Genomic DNA, 21000 nt, shown 5'->3' with positions numbered 1-21000 from the left:
GCCTTATATATTTTGTTACCTTGAGAGAAAAGAAGATCTGCAGCTGTTCCTAAAAGTGTTTTCCCATCACGCTCAGAAGATATACATTTTCATTGTATATTGCTACCACATTATGTTTCAATATGATGACTGAAAAATGACATTTTTTAATCAAACTGGCCAGCAGTTGCTATGTTAACAATTATAGTTCTGGTTAAAACTTCATAAACAATATCCAGTGAAGGTTTCCAAAGAAATAACATCAAATAACATCATTTTTCCCCTTTATTCATTTGGTGAGTGGTTTTTAGTAAAAAACTAACAAAACATGTAAAAGTGTCTTTGTAGAAATTAGGATTGAAAAGGATTAAGTAGAGGAGCGACTTTTTGGACATACACCTCTGTGTGCTTCATCACTCACAGAATGGCATGAAACATAAAGTCAAATCAAATCTATGGTGTAAAAACAAAAACATTAAACTTTTGAAAGGTTCATTCCTTGAAATTTAGAATTCCCCTTTTATCCAGTGTGACACATACAGTATACACTGACACACTTTGAATACCAAGTCATCTGGACGTTGTGTTTTCAGTGGGAGAAACGTTTCGTCACTCATACAAATGACTTCTTCAGTGTCTGCTGACGGCAGGTTTCCCCAACATAAACAGTACATTTGCATAATGACTGAAGCTAGCACTGGCACCACTGGCAAACATGTGACAAACATGGCTGTGAGGTCAGTTTCTTGATAATGAGAATGAACTTTTTGGGATTTAGATTAAAAGAATTTATTTATGGCTCGTGTTCAAGTTTTAGCATTGTAGCCGTGACTCAGTGTCTCAGAAATGAACTTGAAATGTTGGATGTAAAGACAACAAACATTTTGAATGAGAGTGTGCAGCACTTTGAACATTTCTCGCGTTGCCGACAGGGGTCCTCGTTGCTATCACTGTGCCACGATGGTGAATTTAGTAATAGTACGTTGAGTCTCTTTCTGTACAGGAATTTCCTGTTCGAACTGATTTGATTTTCTTTTAGGTTAAAAGAAACCTTTTTCTTTGATGCAAGCATCTTATGCCATAAAGCAATAATACAGCGGACTATCTTGGAAGCTGTATTCCTGCTTGATGTGTTGGAGCACACCACCCTCTTGTAATCGCATCCCATAGAGTACAGCCTCGCCACGGTCCTGAGCTAAACCAACCTGCAGAAGCCACTCAACAAGTTCACAGCCAAGAAAACAGTCCACCATAGTCTTCTTTCCACACCTGAAAGTGAAGAAAAGAATTCACCCAAAGGATAGTTGTCTGTAAAAGGAGCCACAAGAAACAGAGGAGCAGACAGAACCCAAACACAGAAAAATGACTGAATCAGGAATAATTTTGTTTTGAAGGTATTGTGGTTTGTGAGTCACCGAGCATCAGCAAAGGTTTGCCTAGACATTAACAGGAGGTAGCACAAGCTGATCACCAATCGGAAGGGCGGTGATTCAATCCCTGCACGTAAAGGTACCCTTGGGCAAAATACTGAACCCACTGTGTGTGCATGACAAAGTGCTTATGAAATTTTAAAAAGCACTTGTATAATTGGGTGAATGTGGCTTTTTGTGTGCGTTGAGTGTCCATTAGAACAGAAAGACACTATAAATACCATGTTTATCATCAGTCTTTCCCCAGAGCAGCGGTCAGTAAGACAATGTGCTCTCACCTTCTCTTTTTAACGATGTCATGAAAACACTGCTGCTTGTGGTATTTGGTGAACTGGGTGCAAGTCATCCTGATCTCCTCAGGTAACTCATTCTGTGGCTGCTCTTCTTGTTTTCCATACCACAGACTGTATAATCTAAAAACAAAACAAAGTTAAAACACTGTGTAAAAACTCCTCAGAGTTCAGAGGAGAATGAACAGACTACTTCGAGGTGATAGAAAGGGAACAACCAAGATATGCAGAAAAACATCTTTGTATAAAAACTTTTGAATGTGCTTTATAATTTGGCAGTTTCATATAAAAACCATTTACCTCTTCTTAACCGGCAGTAAAATCAAATGTTTGTCCAGCCCAAAAAGAGCAAAGGAGAGAAGTCCCTGTCAACAGGAAAAGAGAAGCATGACTTTAGTGCTGTGGGTGTGAGTATACAGTCATGACTAGGTAACAGGATATTTCTAACACAAACCTGTCCATAGTTGACCACAGCACAAAAGAAGAGCAGCTCCAAGTAGAGTCTACCAGGATTGTGGTTAAAGAGCAGCCACACGCAGCTGGACAGATTCTGTGAAAACAGGATGTAAGAAGACCTTTGAACTAGAAATAGTAACTAACGCTGTTCACTGAACCAGCTTGTAGAACCAGCTGAGTGGGCATTCGTTAAAAGAAAAAGACATTTTTAAGTGTTTTCTATACATATGTTAATTTCTTTTTTTCCATAAATTCATCTTTTTTATCTGCAGGAATTCCAAGTATCTTTTTCCTGTAAGTTCTTATAAAAAAAAAAATCTACATGCCCCTAATACACTATTTTAAGATTTCTTCATACAGTAATAAAAATATGTAACAATGAATGCAACAGTAAATATAAAGCCAGACGCATGACTTTTCTAATGGGGTCTCTGAATGTGTTTCTTAAAGTCTTCCAGTGACAGGAGTTGGAAATTACACAGCTCAGCCATTTGTATCTGATTTGGTTCAAGATGCACTAAATATAATAATGCAGGCGGATGAAGGCTGACTTCATGTCACTGTAGAACTGAAAGGTGGTTGTTTACTCACAGCAAGCAGGCTGACAGTCAGAAGCAGACACATGAGCACATGACGGGCCACTTTTCTGTCTGCAACCTGTTGGAGCTCCTCCACTTGGACAAGGAGGCAGTCTGTGGACTCGCACCCACTCTCACACTGACCTGAGGGGGGCAGCAGCAGAACACAAATAGATAAATACAAACCCTTGTAAAATACAAAAGCATGCAGGTCAGTGACAGTATATACTATACAATATTACACATATACTATGACTTTTACTGTGAAAATGTCTCAAGCCTCCGTTTTTCAGGCTTTCAGAAGGTCTTTCAAAGTTTTTCTTTGGACATCGGTTGCTTTTTACACTCCTTTTTTAGTCCCTGTACCTGGCCATTTTCAGAGAAATGTTTTGTGACCTAACACTCTACTATGAATCGGTCAAACACAAAAAAGGCACCAAATGGAAGGAATGACCCAGAGTTGTGCCTATTCTTAAAAGACAACTTGGCAAAGAAGTAATTCTGAAGGAAGTTAAACATGGAGAAAAGGCTGAGGTACGTCAAATTATGCAACAGATAGAGGGGTACAACTGTGACAGTCTACAAACCATGTGTAAAACATGTTGGAGGTATCGGGTTTGGAGCTGCATTTCAGTCAGTGGTACGAGGGATCTTGTAAAAACTGAATTACGAATGCTTGTGTTTCAATCAAATAATGGAGTCTTTTATTAAGCGGTTCAAATAGTTTCTCCTCATTACTTGCAGAACTGGTTTACATATACTAGAGTTTGTTGTTTACAGTGGAACTATGACCATGACTCTCGCATTTAGGCAAAACAAAAGCACTGCATGTAATCTGTTCTTTTCTCACATTCCTTTCTTTGCCTGTACAAGCGAGTAATTTTGTGGGTGATATGGAATTTTAACAAATCTGAAACTTACTGTCATTCCTCTGAGGAATGATTCTGTGTGCATGTATATATTGTCCTTTGGTAACTGAAGACCGTTTCTACTTTAACTGAAATTGTTTTTGATGGGAATGAGTTGAATGCCACAGACAAGTTGAACTGTGTTGAACTTAAGTGTAGATGACCTGTAGATAAGGTCTTTATTTAGTGCCTCAGATATTCAGTATCCATTAATCTGACAACGTCCTAACTGTTGACGATTTCAGACTAATGAAGCCAGCAGAGTCTGTTAAAGGTTTCCTGACAGGACGCACCTTGATCTCTTGGTGGGGGGGTCAGTCTCAAACACGGGTCTGGTTTTCGGGTTCATTTTCAATCAAAGGATCTTCTGGAGAGTCAAATGAGTTCACCTCTTCAGTTTGGACATTTTGGGCCCAGCTTCCTCTGCTGAGACACACAAGAGAGCCTCCTCCCAGGAATATGCTGAAGGCAACTACGAATGTGGTGCAGATTATCTGAAAGAAAACATCCAAATTGTATACAGGTTTTATTTCATTATCTGTAATTTCATGGCAGAAAACAGGAAAATGACTTCCCCTGGTATTATTACCTGTGCTCTGCCATAGAAGAAAGCTGCATCAATGACTCCAAACATTTTTTCCCCACAAATGAGCAAAACTGCAGTTATTAAAGCTGGAATCCTGCAACCACAGATACAACAAATTCAGTCACAGTATTAAAATATAAAAACCAGGTCAATGGGATTACCCTGAACAACGTGCATGACACTTGCTTGCAGATATACATTTTTTTACTATTTAATTTTAAGTGAGGTGGTATCATGCAAAATCACATTATATTATGATTTATTTAGTTCATTTACATTGTTGATTGCATCATGAATGTCAGTCTAAACCAAAGTGACGTGTTTTCCAGTCTGTGCACATTCCTCTTACCCCCAGCCCGCAATGACCAACATGCCCGGTGAAACTTTCAGATCCTCAGACTTCAAGAGCACAAGTGAGAGTGCTATCAAACCTTAAAACAACAAAACATCAATTTCAAAATTTGTAGTCACACTACAGATATATCTCACCAGTATGAACCAACATGAATTAGTTCAATGTAGGTTTCCTGTGGTAGATGGTAGTGTGCGTACCTGGCCATATAAAAGTGCTGTAGAGTGAGGTACATAATAAGGTGAAAGTCAGGACCTGACCAATGAAGTTATTTTCCTTCACTACGAAGTTCCACAAGATCATCCCAATGCAAGTCAGAACCTACAGAGAACAAAATAACAAATACAGGCACTTAGTCATTTTTGAATGCCCACAGGTGAGTTCCTTCATATAGATATGATTTACTTAATCATTAGACATATTAGACATTAATGGTGCTATTAGTTTTTTCATGAATGCAATACCATGCTTACCTGTGCAAAGAAAAGGTTAACTGTAAACAAGTGAGGCAGCCTTTTGAATTTTTTACTTAAAAACATGACGGCAATAGTCCACACCTGTGAGAGAAAACATGGATTGTAAACAATGCACTATTTTAACCACAGACTTTAGCAAGAATTGTACACAGCAGTGTTAGTTGGTTGTTTTTCCTTTCCTGAGGAATGTAAATGGGAAATTACTGAGAACTATGAAACACATGACTCAAAAAAAGTAAACACTGCAGGGCGAACAGTTAAAGCAAAGAAAAAAAGTTATATTTCATCACTGCAAATATTATGTCAGTGCAGAAATGAGTTTCAAGTTCTTTTAAAGGTTTACTAATAGGCAAAGAATAAGGAAGTAAGTCTGCAAGTCGGTAAAAAATCTGTGTAGTTAAAAATGCTGAAAACAGGACCTTTTAAGATTCGTTTTCCAAGGTAGTTCAACCAGGTGTTTATCTTTTTACTTTTCCTTTATTTGTCCCAGGTGATAATATCAGATAAACATGAGATCTTGATATGGAAAATAAAGTAATTGAAAGCCCTGCGAGTTATTAAGTGGACTTAGTCTTCACAGAGACCTTAGTCAAGTTAAAATAAAAACAAACAAACATAAAAATATAAAAATCAGATGAAAACAAATAAACAATTACCCAACAACTAGCTGTGGATGGATGTGAATCGTTAGCTGCTGAAATGAAAGCAAAACAACAAAAGATATTTTTGGAAACGTAACCATTGGATGATTAGGTCTTAAAAGGCCTGAGTGCTTGTGTGTCCTAGCTTTGCTGTTCCTAGGACTGCACTATTCCGGATAGAGATTTTGGATTTATTTCATGGGATCTGCTGGAGCCACTCACCCAGATTGGGAGTCACTGACCCAAGTGCTCTGGTTACCACAGGCACCACTGTTGCCTTCACCCTTCACCGCTTCTCCAGCTCTTTTCTTTGCTCTTAGTATTTCTAAAGCATATAGGGCTCAGAAGTGGTTATATCAAATTTGCTAACAAATTATAATATTATGGATAATTCTATCTCTGCATAAATAATGGGACAGCATGTTTACACGTCACAGCTCTGAATGACAAGCTTTGTGTTTGCTGGGATTAAAAGTTACTTACCTATAGGATATCCCAAAGCAAAATCATTGCTTTGGGTAGCAAAAATTGAGAAGAGCCCAGCCTTACTGTAGCGACTGACGGGGCTGGCTACTATCAATGTGAGGATGCAGACGAGGAAGAACACGCACACTTTGGCGATGAGGATGCTCCAGAGAAATGGCCAGATGACATTACCAAAGTCCAGCAGCACCATGTTCTTGAACAGCAGTGCTGGAAGAGCAAACTTGGAAACAAAACTCCCCAATCCTTTGGCCTGGGTGGAGGTGATAATGTTTGCCCTCCCTGCGATGTACCCGCACAAAATGATCCCAAAGCACTCCAGGAGAGCCGGGAAGAGCCTGTCGATGGACATGCTGGAGGAGAGGGCAGAGGAGTCCAGCTCCTCAGATGAAAAGTTGAAGCTGCGGCTTCTTTCCGGTGCCTCCATCATTATGTCGACCCTCCCTCTGCCGCCAGCTGTCATGTCTAACTTGCAGTGAAGTTAATGTAGTCTTCGTCATTGTCAAACACTAAGAAAGAAAGCTGAGAACTTTCACTTTTTAAAATAACTAGGTTTGTACCAGGTTCATTCCCTGCTGTGCCAGTCTTAATTAGTGGTACAGATCAACTCTACAATGACCAGCAAGAAAGAGGTCCTTTTCACCTGGAAGACACCATAATACCTGCTCCTTCTCTCTTCGTTTTGAATAAAACTCACCATAAGGTACGGAAACTGAAACACAGGCAGCTTTTGTGTAAATATGTGTGATAATACGACAGAATGTTAGTTCCCAGTGGAGAAGTTAGAGACCAGTTCAAAGGATGATAAAAACCTAAAAAGCTGTGAGATGACACAAAAGTATTGATAATGAACTGTTTCAATTTAAAGTCAATTCAAAGTAGCACAGAGTAGAAGAGCTTTGTTCACATGATATAATCAACAGATTACAAAAGAAGTTTAAATAATTCAATCCTACATCAATAATTGTATTTTTTAATATTCTTGACCTCTTACAGACTCTAAAAGTCGTCAAATGAAAAAAAAGAAAAACAGTTAAAGATCAAATACTTTATAAATGTTAGGTTGCCATATATCTTTTTACCACAACTTACACTGTGTCCAAAAAACTTGAGTTGATTAAATGTTTACAGAGTAAGTTAGTGTAGAGGTACATCCTGTATTTATACTATAACAAAAGCTTCACTATGAAAAAGCATATCCTGCGTCATTCAAGTAGTGTGAAAGATCAAAAGTAATTGGACAAAGAATAAATGAAACATGTCATATAGCACTTGGGCATTTTAGCCACAAGAGAGCGCTGGCTGTCCCGCTTACAGTACATGTAAGGGATGGATCTTTTTAAAAATGTATTTATTTGTTCTTCTGAGTTTATTAAACCTTTTTGGCTAAGTTAATGCCTTCAGTACAACCTTACTCTCAGTGTCTAAATCGTGTAAATATGCAAATGTAAATGTGGTTGTTTGCAGTTCTTAAAGGAGAGACATTGTAATTACATTGGACATACAATGGCAATAAACTCATTCATTTGTTCAATGTAGCTGAAGTGGTGCAGAACTAAATGAGAACCCCATGACCACAGTGTATCATCATGAGTTTTAGAACAAAAACACTGTGCTACTTGGTTGATGGCTATTCACATTTTCCTCTTCTATAGGTGGATATCGCAACATCTCAAAGCAGTGTAGCATCACAATTAAGATGGGAACATCCACAAATGAGGGCCTATGAATGAAGTAAGTGCTGGTGGGATGCATTTCATCTTCTCACCTGCAGCCACAATGGACGATTGCAGGAGCTGGGAGAGGAAAAGGGTACTGGTTAATGAATAGCTGCACCGAGGGGAAACTAAGATAACATCAGGACAATGGTTTTATGGTCACCACCACTGTTTATGCATGCTATGGTTTTATTTACAGAAGGTCATATCACTGCAGAGACAATGACTAATATCCTGAGGGATGTGGATATGGCATCAGGGCATGTTCATGACCACAGGAAGTGTGCCATCTGTGGTGCTCACAGAACTTCGATCTTCCTGAGGTGCAGTACTTGAGCTCAATCCAAGCAATTGAAGCACTCTTTGACTCCAGCTACCAGCAGGGATCTCCTTGGTTCTTCTTTGTATTCCAGGTCTTTATTTAAACTGTTCATCTTCAGCGGTTGTGAACCTGTGAAAGTAAATGATGAAAGCTAAAAATGTTTAAATTAATTGGGCTGTTAAAGTTGTTGTTGTTTTTTTAGAATTGCCAAAATGTAAAAGCATAACTCGGCTAAAACGTTCTCACCTTTATAGCAAGTTTTATTTTAGATTTGACAAGACATCCACTTTTACTAATTTACTGAATTAAATACTCAGTGTGGTGCTTTTAATGGATGTGCCCCTTGTAATAAACTTGAATGTAAAACAATGACTATACTTTGCAGACATTTCTAACAAACCATGTTTCTAATAGAATAACAGTAAAAACCTTTGAAGTATATGAGTGCTCAAAGTCTCATTTTTCCAAACACAATCTGAACATTTTGGGAGCATTTCCACTGCACAATGAATTCAAGCCCACAATTTACCAAAATATGTAACTCGGCCTTTGTGGTCACTAGTTGCTAAAAGTGTGCACCTGGATCACAAAAGGTATAAGGTAGCTTATGAAACATGGAAAAACAACTTCTATGTGGTGACGTCAATCCAGATTTTCTGGTGAACTTGTTTTTAAGTTCTGTTCAGAAGGAAATGTCTGGTTACTGTAAAAACAGAGGCCCACATCTACATGCAACCACAAATCGATTCCACAGTTTGACACTAGACTCATTTTTAAATCAGGCCTTTAAAAAACAAACAAAAAAACAACCAAAACCTTCTTGTACAATGAACTAGTATGAAACAACTGAATAATATTCAAAACCATTGTTCATAAAATTGATCAGAGTGAAAAATTCATAAATGCCACATTATAAAATGCAGGTTTAAGTTTTCGCTCAATTGTTCAATAACAAATTCATGAATACACGAGTTAAGGTTTGGTAATAAACCTTTTATTTTATTAGCCAATGTGTGATGATACACATTATATTACAGTAACTTAGATATTTACATACATTCCATTAATATCAGAGTTAGAAAATTAATTACTTTGCTTGTTTACCTGAGAGAGGGGAAAAAATAACTGCAGCATCTCAAACTTCTAAAACAAAACCCATTTTCAGGTAAAGACTTAGATTTTCTTGCTAACGTTTACTTTTTTATGTGGTTACTGAAATGGACAAAGAAAAGCAAGTAAAAATGTTGATCGAACTGGACAGTTGCTGTTTGTTAAAGCTGTATGAATAATGTACATCACTGTCAAGACCTGTTCAAGTACAGGTTTCCAAAGCAACGATACCTTTGCTTCATGCGAAATTAATAATTAACTGGTGAAATGTGAGTCCTTTCCCTTTATTTATTTGGTAAAATAAAATATTCTTGATAAGAGTGAGGAAACACAAAGGTGTCCTAGTAGATCAATGACTGGATTAAGCAGAGGAGACTTTTTTCCCCCCCCTCACACGCACTTTTTTTTTTTTTTTTTTTTTTTTTTTTTTTTTAAATGAGAACACCTCTTTGTGCTTCATCACTCACAGAATGGCATAAAACATACAAATAAAGTGTCCCGCACTCCAAAACAAAACAAAACAAAACAAAACAAAACAAAAAAAAGAAAATCTACTTTTGGAAGCTTCTTCCCTTGAATCACAATCCCAGTGAAGTTCCAGTGTGACACATACAGTATACACCTACACACCTTAAAGAATACCTCTTCTCTGTAAACATCCATCACAATCTGAAGCCTGACCTGATTTTCCTGAAGTGTGTTGCATTAAACAGTAGGCGAGTCACAGCTTTTTCACATAGTCAGGAATTATTCGGCTACTTTTAAGTTGTATCTCCTTTTGATGTTGCCTCCAAACAATAGATTTGGATGAATAGGAATATATGTGCGGCTCATGTTCAAGTTTTAGCAATGTGGCTTTGACACAGTGTCTCAGAAATAAACTTGACATGTTGGATATAGAGACTGAGGTGGTTATTATACACTCCTCCTTCCCTTTGAGACAAACTACACACAGCTGCCTTTTTTTTTTTGCATTAAAGGAAACAGTACATCGAGTCTTTTGCTGTACAGGAATTTCCTGTTTTGACTGAAATTTCTTTTAGGCTTTAAAAAAAAAAAAAAAAAAAGCAGCTCTTTTTTTAAGCAAGCAGCTTATGCCATGAAGCGATAATACAGCGGACTATCTTGGAAGCTGTATTCCTGCTTGATGTGTTGGAGCACACCACCCTCTTGTAACCGTGTCCCGTAGAGTACTGCCTCGCCACGGTCCTGAGCTAAACCAACCTGCAGAAGCCACTCAACAAGTTCACAGCCAAGAAAACAGTCCACCATAGTCTTCTTTCCACACCTGAAAGTCAAAAGAAGAAATCACCCAAAGGATAGTTGTCTGTAAAAAAAATCCACAAGAAACAGAGGAGCAGACAGAACCCACACACAGAAAAATGACTGAATCAGGAATAATTTTGTTTTGAAGGTATTGTGGTTTGTGAGTCACCGAGCATCAGCAAAGGTTTGCCTAGACATTACTGGAAAACGCATTTGTCATCAGTCTTCAACCAGAGCAGCGGTCAGTAAGACAATGTGCTCTCACCTTCTCTTTTTAACAATGTCATGAAAACACTGCTGCTTGTGGTATTTGGTGAACTGGGTGCAAGTCATCCTGATCTCCTCAGGTAACTCATTCTGTGGCTGCTCTTCTTGTTTTCCATACCACAGACTGTATAATCTAAAAACAAAACAAAGTTAAATCAGCGGACACCGTAATATAATGTAAACATAGTCTATTGTACATTTGCTATATTCAATGTACACTCACTGGCTGCTTTGTTAGGTACACCTGTTCAACTGCTCATTAACCGAAATGTCTAATCAGCCAATCACATGGCTGTAGCCTAGTGCATTTAGGCACGTAGACATGGTCAAGAGAACAAGCTGAAGTTCAAACTGAACATCAGAATGGGGAAAGAAAGGTGATTTAAGTGAATTTGAACGTGGCATGTTTGTTGGTGCCAGACAGACTGGTCTGAGTATTTCAGAAACTGCTGACCTACAGGGATTTCCTTCACAATCATCTTTAAGGTCAGAATGGTCTGAAAACAAATTTCCAGTAAGCAGCAGTTCTTTGGGTAATAATGTCTTGTTGATGTCAAAGGTCAGAGGAGAATGGCTAGACTGACTCAAGCTCATAGGAAGGCAAAAGTTACTCAAATAACCACTCACAACACCAAGATTTGTGAGAAAGCATCACTGAATGCCCAACACATTGAACCCTGAAGCAGACAGGCACCATTCAGCTAAGAACAGGAAACTGAGGTTACAACAAACACAAACTCACCAAAATTGGACAATTGCGAATTAGAAAAATGTTGCTGAGTCTGATGGGTCAAAATATTTGCTGCCACATTCAGATGGCAGAGTCAGAATTAGACATAACCACCACGAAAGTATGAATCAATCCCACCTTGTATCAAAGGTGTACGGTGGTGCTGAAGTAATAGTGTGGGGGATATTTTTTGTCTTTTGGCTCCTTACTACCAACTGAACATTGTCGCTGAACCTGGTGGAATGGGAGATTTGCGTCATGGATGTGCATCCGACAAATCTGAAGCAACTGTGTGATGCTATTATTTCAGTTTGGATGAAATCTCTGAGGAATTTTTTCAGTGCCTCGTTAAATCTATGCTATGAAAAATTAAGGCAGTTAAGAGGACAAAAATAAATCCAACCAAAGGCTAGTAAGGTGTAACTAATAAAGTGGCCAGTGAGCATATAAACCAGCAGGTAAATTTGATTTACCTGCATAAGACTGAAAGCAGTTCTGAAGGGAAAAATAAAGTCCAACTTTTACCAGTAAGGTGTACCTAATGAAGTGGCCAGTAAGTGTCTGAAAATGTCTGAATGTGCTTTATAATTTGGCAGTTTCATATAAAAGCCTTTTACCTCTTTTTAAACGGCAGTAAAATCAAATGTTTGTCCAGCCCAAAAAGAGCAAAGGAGAGAAGTCCCTGTCAACAGGAAAAGAGAAGCATGACTTTAGTGCTGTGGGTGTGAGTATACAGTCATGACTAGGTAACAGGATATTTCTAACACAAACCTGTCCATAGTTGACCACAGCACAAAAGAAGAGCAGCTCCAAGTAGAGTCTACCAGGATTGTGGTTAAAGAGCAGCCACACGCAGCTGGACAGATTCTGTGAAAACAGGATGTAAGAAGACCTTTGAACTAGAAATAGTAACTAACGCTGTTCACTGAACCAGCTTGTAGAACCAGCTGAGTGGACCTTCATTAAAACAAAAAGAGTCCCTCCCTCGTATGCCTGCAGTGAATAAGTGAGATCAAATTATATGTTTTAAAACTGGCTTCAGCAATAAGGAAAAGCTTTTAATTTAAGCCCAGAATCAGTAATTTCTCATAATATACGAAAAGGAACTACATGGCAGCTGACACATGAAAGTATACCAAAGTATCTACCAGCAATACCTAGTATCTTTTCTTGTACTTTCAGTTTTTTAATCTAGATGCCCCTAATACACTATTTTAAGATTTCTTCGTACAGTAATAAAAATATATAAAATTCAATGTAACAGTAAATATAGAGCCAGACACATGACTTTTCTAATGGGGTCTCTGAATGTGTTTCTTAAAGTCTTCCAGTGACAGGAGTTGGAAATTACACAGCTCAGCCATTTGTATCTGATTTGGTTTGAGATGCACTAAATATAATAATGCAGGCGGATGAAGGCTGACTTCATGTCACTGTAGAACTGAAAGGTGGTTGTTTACTCACAGCAAGCAGGCTGACAGTCAGAAGCAGACACATGAGCACATGACGGGCCACTTGTCTGTCTGCAACCTGTTGGAGCTCCTCCACTTGGACAAGGAGGCAGTCTGTGGACTCGCACCTGCTCTCACACTGACCTGAGGGGGGCAGCGAAACAAATAAGGAAATAATTAAACCTGATAAATTACAAGAATATTCAGTTTGATGCTCATATACTATAAAATGAACTAAATCCTACTGCTTTTTGAAGTCTCACAATAAAAACACTAATGTCAGTTTCTTATCAGTGCAGTACCTGCTTGTGTGGTTGGTGTGCTGCTCATATCTGCACTGATGATCATGTCAGGCAGGGGTTGGGTTGGTGCACAGTCACATACGAGGCATGCTGATAAAGTAAAAAGAAATATTTGGAAGCAATTCTCAGCTTATCTCATTTTACACAGGATGCAGATATTCAATAAAATACAAGTTCCAGGAAAGTAAGTAAAGTACTTTCACTGACTATGAATAATGCATATGAAAATACAGTCCCCCCAAAAATACTAGTGACAAATATTTTTGCTGATACAACACAAGTACTTACAACACAAGATAATAAACTCTTTTATTGAATCATTCAAACAGTTTCTCTTCACTACTTGCAGAACTGGTTTGCAAGTTTGCAATAATGTGTCTTGCTTACTGGAACTATGACCATGAATCAGTGGCATGTAGCGAAACAAAAGCACTGCATCGAACTTGTTCCTTTCTGACACTCCTTTCTCAGCATTAACCAGCTTCCTTGCTGTGGATAATTGTGTCTTCAGTATGTCCTTGGGGAAAAAATATTTTTTTTGTGTGTGTACTTTGCTTTTTGGTAACTGCAGAGACTTTGTCTACGTGATTAACTGAAACCTTATTTGAGAGGAAGGGGTTGCACTGTGCGGCAGTATACTGTAGAAAACTAGTAGATAAGGGTTAATTTGAATTTTGGATTTCCAGTCCAACTTGGCTGTAAACAACTGACATCTCTATGCGCATGCTCAAGTCTTGATCAGGAGATTTAAATTATAACATCTCGCTTCAGACATCTGGCAAACCAGAACGCACCTTGATCTCTTGGTGGAGGGTCAGTCTCAAACACGGTCTGGTTTTCGGGTTCATTTTCAATCAAAGGATCTTCTGGAGAGTCAAATGAGTTCACCTCTTCAGTTTGGACATTTTGGGCCCAGCTTCCTCTGCTGAGACACACAAGAGAGCCTCCTCCCAGGAATATGCTGAAGGCAACTACGAATGTGGTGCAGATTATCTGAAAGAAAACATCCAAATTGTATACATTTCATGGCAGAAAACAGGAAAATGACTTCCCCTGGTATTATTACCTGTGCTCTGCCATAGAAGAAAGCTGCATCAATGACACCAAACATTTTTTCCCCACAAATGAGCAAAACTGCAGTTATTAAAGCTGGAATCCTGCAACCATAGATACAACAAATTCAATCACAGTATTAAAATATAAAAACCAGGTCAATGGGATTACCCTGAACAACGTGCATGACACTTGCTTGCAGATATACATTTTTTTACTATTTAATTTTAAGTGAGGTGGTATCATGCAAAATCACATTATATTATGATTTATTAGGTCATTTACATTGTTGATTGCATCGTGAATGTCAGTCTAAACCAAAGTGATGTGTTTTCCAGTCTGTGCACATTCCTCTTACCCCCAGCCCGCAATGACCAACATGCCCGGTGAAACTTTCAGATCCTCAGACTTCAAGAGCACAAGTGAGAGTGCTATCAAACCTTAAAACAACAAAACATCAATTTCAAAATTTGTAGTCACACTACAGATATATCTCACCAGTATGAACCAACATGAATTAGTTCAATGTAGGTTTCCTGTGGTAGATGGTAGTGTGCGTACCTGGCCATATAAAAGTGCTGTAGAGTGAGGTACATAATAAGGTGAAAGTCAGGACCTGACCAATGAAGTTATTTTCCTTCACTACGAAGTTCCACAAGATCATCCCAATGCAAGTCAGAACCTACAGAGAACAAAATAACAAATACAGGCACTTAGTCATTTTTGAATGCCCACAGGTGAGTTCCTTCATATAGATATGATTTATATGATTTACTTAATCATTAGACATATTAGACATTAATGGTGCTATTAGTTTTTCATGAATGCAATACCATGCTTACCTGTGCAAAGAAAAGGTTAACTGTAAACAAGTGAGGCAGCCTTTTGATTTTTTTACTTAAAAACATGACGGCAATAGTCCACACCTGTGAGAGAAAACATGGATTGTAAATTATCTATTATTGCAAAAACAAAGACTTTACCAGAAATAGTACACTAGTGGTGACTGGTTGTTCATTTTCTGAAGAAAGTAAACGGGAAATTACTGAGAACTATGAAACACATGACTAAACAACAAGCACTCTGAGGGAGCAAACTTCCATCAAGACAGTTTATTCTCTGGGCAGTATCTACTTTTAAGCAGATAGTATTATATCTCGAATAAAAACATTTTTGTGAGAGTAAGTAATAGATACTAGGTAGTAGGTAATTTATAACCTGAGCTTATTATGTAACATTATACAAGAGTATATTTCTAACTTAATAGGCAGCACATTCTCTTTTCTTTAAAGCTACAAAGGTTTTATCTTTAAAACTTTTCTTTCAATGTGAAAAAAGGCAGATGCCAAGTAAAAAGTGAGATCACAGGTCTAATGTGAAATTTGGATGCAAACTATAATTTGACATTTAGAATTCACATATACCAGTATCATTTCCTGTTGGCAATACAAACAAAGGCAGCAGATATGTAGGCATACTTTTAAAGATAAAGGGCATTTTTTTGAAAGTTTGACCTTGGATAAGTGATCAAAGGTCCAAGATAACATGGTATTTAGAATCCCCATATGCCAATATGTAGTCAGTACAACATATTGGCATATAGGGGTTAAGGAGCAGAGATGAGTATATGGGTTACACGAAAAACTTCCAAATCTTCAAATGATTGTTCCATACAAATGTGGCACACTTTGACCATGTGACCCCACTCTACACTCCTACAACACTTCCAAAAATGTAATCTCCTTGGTGGATGTTTAAAAAAATAGAAACATTGAAGGGAAACAATAAAAAAGAAAACAATGTTGTTTAATCATTGCAAAAAGATAATCGTGGCAACAAGTTTCAGGTTCCTTAAAAGATATATCAACAGACAAAGAATGAGGAAGCAACTCTGCAAGTCACTAAAACATCTGTCTACTTGCATATCCTGTTAGTGACATAGACTTTTAAGGTTAGTTTGCCAATGTGGTTTAAACATCTACAAAGACTGCCTGCATCTCTAATTTACTTGTCCTGAATGGTAGAACATCAGAGCAGATAAACAGGAGATGAGTATTAATAAAGCTGACCTTAAAAAGAAAATACAGTCAGTGAGCGCCCTGTGCGTTATTAAGTGGAGGCAACTCTGAGTTCACTATGAACTTAGTTCCCATCCACTGAGATACATTTACAGTAAACAGTGATTAGCTGATAAAGAATAGATGATTAGTCAACTAGCTGTGACTCACCAGTGCAACTAAGCTCACGATGCTTATGTTGAAACTGACGTTCTGCAGTGAATTCATTAAACGCTGAGGATCCGTCCAACGGATCGTGAGTAACCAGGCAGAAACATACATTATTGGAGCTGAGAGGAAAGTGCTGATCACCATCCCAGCAGTTACCTGTCAGGAATCAGAACAAAGAAAGCATGCACAGTGAGTTAGAGAGAGAAAGCACAAGGTAGATGGTATGTTGGCAGGAAGCTGTAAAGAACTCACAACTTCTAGCTCTGCGTTATAATAAACGGCATAGATGGCCACACTCGGTGCAGTGGGAAACACTCCATAAAGAAAGGCGTAATCAGAGAGGCTGGAGTGGTTCAAATCGCTGGTGTTGCGTTTGTCCAACAGATCCACCATGTCCTTACAAATCAGGGGCATTAGTAACCTGAAAGCCAAATCAAGTCATGTACCATTACCTGAAGCTTTATTTAACACTGATGTGAAATGCAGTGTAACTATACAAACTTTACATGCACTGACTAGCATGCTGTGCCTGAGACTACTTAATATGTCATCTATTTGATAACAGCTTTTGGTCAGAGAAAGGTCTGACTCATCTAAAGCATCAGCACAAAACAACATGGTGGGAGCACTTTGAAAAGCCTGAACATGCTGACTCTCTCTAAACTTCCATAGTACACCTCATAAAAATAAGACAAGGTTGTCTGATAACACTAATATCGCCCTCTTCTAGAAAATCAAGTGCAATAAAAATCTAAATTACTTCCACTCACAGTTTTGCTGTAGTAAGTAATATCAGTGTCACCACTGTAGATTTGGTTAATTTCCCCAACTGGCCCACCATGGACAGGCCCAGGTAGAACAGAGCTGCTCCCCCGAAAGAGTTAGCCAAGCCATCCACAAACTGAGCCATGAAGACGGGAACGGTTTGGTGCAGCACAAAGTGGGCAATGATGCCGATAACAACCATAAATACTATGGGGTTCTTTATGACCTGTAAAACTACAACTCCCACAATCACTACTTTGCTCTGTTGATGGTTCCCCTGATCCTTCCACTTCTGGATCTCACAGAGGGCAAAGCCGATGGGATTGAGAAACATCAGGGACACAGGTGCCACCAGGTAGATATACTGGAGGTACTCTGGATATGTACTTTGGTACAGGGCTTCAACTGTGGATGAAGATAAAGCAAAAAAAAAAAAAAAAAAAGATGAAGAAATGTGTAAAAGGTTTAAAACAAAACCGAGCTGGATACCTACAAAATGTTATACAGTAGTTTGTAGTAAAATAAAGAAATGTGAGTGTGCTGCATCATGAACAGGTGATCATAACTCCTATCACTGCAATAGCTTGATTATATTTCTGACTTTAAGCATAAAGCAGAAGATCAGGCTTAATCTGAAACATCCCAGAAGGAAGACAGTGGATGGAAGTGCTGAAGTGAGTGCAAAACAAAAAGCATCTCTGGCCACGTAAACATTATATAATTACATATTAAAGATATACAGTTAATGCTAGTCAGTTAATTTGAACTTAAATTGACTTTTTCAACTGGGTGCAGTTTTGGTTCACATTATATCTACCACTCTATTTATTTATTTATGGATGAACTTGATGTGAATAAAAGAAAAGCCGCAAAAGCAGTGATATCAAAATCTGTTTGCTAACAAATAATAAAATCCTGGGGAACTGAACTCTGAGTATGATGGATGGGCAAACAATGGGACAGCATGTTTACACGTCACAGCTCTGAATGACAAGCTTTGTGTTTGCTGGGATTAAAAGTTACTTACCTATAGGATATCCCAAAGCAAAATCATTGCTTTGGGTAGCAAAAATTGAGAAGAGCCCAGCCTTACTGTAGCGACTGACGGGGCTGGCTACTATCAATGTGAGGATGCAGACGAGGAAGAACACGCACACTTTGGCGATGAGGATACTCCAGAGAAATGGCCAGATGACATTACCAAAGTCCAGCAGCACCATGTTCTTGAACAGCAGTGCTGGAAGAGCAAACTTGGAAACAAAACTCCCCAATCCTTTGGCCTGGGTGGAGGTGATAATGTTTGCCCTCCCTGCGATGTACCCGCACAAAATGATCCCAAAGCACTCCAGGAGAGCCGGGAAGAGCCTGTCGATGGACATGCTGGAGGAGAGGGCAGAGGAGTCCAGCTCCTCAGATGAAAAGTTGAAGCTGCGGCTTCTTTCCGGTGCCTCCATCATTATGTCGACCCTCCCTCTGCCGCCAGCTGTCATGTCTGGTTTGCGGTAACGTTAATCCCCTCCTCCTCCTCCTTACCGGTCGGCACTGTCAGTCACTAGAGACACCGAGGAAAACTTTCACTTATAACCTTTAAAATCACCAGTTCAGATGTAATCTCATTACACACGTAGAGCTAACTACGTCAGTTAACCGAAATAATATCGTATATTAACAAGACTGCTTTTAGAGAGGTTTTAACGTTGTTTACACATAGTTAAAAATCACTGCGACCGATATAACTTGTATATATCTTTTTAATAATGCAGTCTCACCTGCCTGACAGCGGCTGCGCACCCATGCGCTAGTCATATTTAGGTAGCCGTCAGTTAGCCAGCGAGTTAACGTGAAGCTGGAGGCAGATACTAATCAGAGCTTCTTACGGATCCAAACTTCGCCTTCCACCTTTACTAACTTCTTAAAAATAACTTGACACTAGCGCTCTTCTTACTGTTACGTGTCCGCGTTGCTTAATATCCAACCCACAAGTTTCATTAGCCATGATTTGTCAACACATCTCAACCAATCACTTTTCAAGATAGTGAAAAGAGGCGTGGCGTAGCGCCTTCTTTCTATCCTTTTCGAAAACAACGTAAATACGTATCAGAGACGAAAGATGGCATAACTATGACCACTTATTTCCGCAGTGCTGACAGACAGGCTTGAAGGATGCATTTTAACCCAAACATAAACTTAGTAAAAGTTTAGTTTACCAGACGCCTACCTAAATTTAAACTGCTTTAAAAATTTAAAGTCTGGAAAGCCCCTGTACGGGGAAATTCAACCGCCACCTCACAACAGCCAAGTATGGTAGAGTATAGTCTACAAGTCACATGATCAATCATCGCTACGAAAGACTGAAGACTGTCTTAAATGACTAAAAAGCATTTAAATGCTAATTTTCAATTAAGCAAAAGTTTTGTGAAAAGGGTGTATCTGCATGTTATGCCAAATTATAGTTTTAAAAAGGCTTTAATCTAAAAATGACGAGAACCACAGTTATCATCATAAAAATGATGACAGTGATGGAAAATGTTAACATTCAGCCCTTCTCACGTGCTGAATGGAAGGATCCTGTTTTGTCTCCATATAATCTTTTAATACAAGATATACTTAACTGTACGAATTATCTTTTGCATGAAATGTTCTGTCTTCTGTGATCATAAATCTTTCTGTTTTTTGTTATTCTTGGTCACGAGCTATGCAGACTTTTGTTGCAGTTGCATGTTATTCAGAATGGTGACTGTGGTTCAAGCTGTCAGGAAGGTAGATATAACTAAAACTATCCCTTGTAACAACCAAGGTATGTAGAAAAACGTCTCTGAATGCACAATACATTGAACCCTGAACCAGATGAGAGCCATTCCTTTCAGCTAAAACACTGAAAAACATGCAGGTGAAAAATCTGCACCAACTGTGTGACGCTGTCATGTCAACATGAACCAGAATCACTTAGGATTGTTTCCAGCACCTTGCTGTGGACCCAGTACTAGCAAATTGTAAAGCAAGGAACAGGGGAGAACAACATCTCTAGTATTACATTCAAATGAGCACAAAGCATGGCAGTATCATTTATCTGGGATGTGGGAGTATATCAGGGAAATTAAAATGTTGATATACTCTCCCAAGTATCTTAACTGTGGAGTGCACATTTTATACAACCTATAAAACCCAGAAATACCACAAATTTAGTGTCCTGTGTGCCCACAGAGTTAAGTAAAAAAAGTTAGCTAATGCCTGTGTCACATGCACCTGTCAAATAACTGCTGTGAACTGAGGAGCCAAGAGCTAAGTAAGCATGTAAAAGCACATTACAAGTAAAAGTGGGCAGGTACAGAATCTGCATTAATATTTGAATTTCAAATAGAGAGCCGACATAAGGTGTACAGTGTAAACAGTGACGTGGGAAACAAAAGGCAGAAGTGCTTCAGAAAAATAAGTCTGACTTATAATAGTGAAACGATTATAAATCAGACCCTCGTGCTTTAAACTTAGGCACAATTAACACAATTACCAGCTATAATTAGATTATAGCTTTTATGATTCTAACATGTGCCATTTGATATTAAAGACTTTCAAATATGCTCCAGAAGTTGTCAGTCTGCCGTGTGCTGC

The 21000-nt window shown here is 38.5% G+C and overlaps 1 protein-coding gene across 3 annotated transcripts; it reads right to left on the bottom strand.

Moving 5' to 3' along the window:
* Positions 1-549: 549 nt before the first annotated feature.
* Positions 550-19449, bottom strand: gpr155a (G protein-coupled receptor 155a). 3 transcript variants are annotated; one of them, XM_040028082.1, is made up of 16 exons: positions 19161-19449; positions 18419-18943; positions 17397-17796; positions 16879-17047; positions 16627-16782; positions 15241-15324; positions 14960-15080; positions 14757-14838; positions 14412-14502; positions 14140-14338; positions 13346-13435; positions 2747-2877; positions 2154-2249; positions 2000-2064; positions 1688-1822; positions 550-1248 (listed from the first exon to the last, which is right to left on the bottom strand). In XM_040028082.1, exons 2-16 carry the CDS (start codon positions 18879-18881, stop codon positions 1053-1055), a joined length of 2478 nt encoding a protein of 825 aa, XP_039884016.1. In that variant the 5' UTR covers positions 18882-18943; positions 19161-19449; the 3' UTR covers positions 550-1052. The 3 variants fall into 3 exon arrangements, with proteins under 3 accessions (XP_039884016.1, XP_039884015.1, XP_039884014.1); XM_040028081.1 differs by lacking the exons at positions 550-1248; positions 1688-1822; positions 2000-2064; positions 2154-2249; positions 2747-2877 and adding exons at positions 9426-10617; positions 10861-10995; positions 12210-12274; positions 12364-12459; positions 13057-13187 and having other exon boundaries at positions 19165-19415; XM_040028080.1 differs by lacking the exons at positions 550-1248; positions 1688-1822; positions 2000-2064; positions 2154-2249; positions 2747-2877 and adding exons at positions 9426-10617; positions 10861-10995; positions 12210-12274; positions 12364-12459; positions 13057-13187 and having other exon boundaries at positions 19161-19414.
* Between the last annotated feature and the right edge of the window lie 1551 nt (positions 19450-21000).

Source organism: Simochromis diagramma, unplaced genomic scaffold, assembly GCF_900408965.1.
Source record: "Simochromis diagramma unplaced genomic scaffold, fSimDia1.1 OVJJ01000343.1, whole genome shotgun sequence".
Classification (NCBI taxonomy): domain Eukaryota; kingdom Metazoa; phylum Chordata; class Actinopteri; order Cichliformes; family Cichlidae; genus Simochromis; species Simochromis diagramma.
This window is presented reverse-complemented; position numbering and strand designations above follow the sequence as displayed.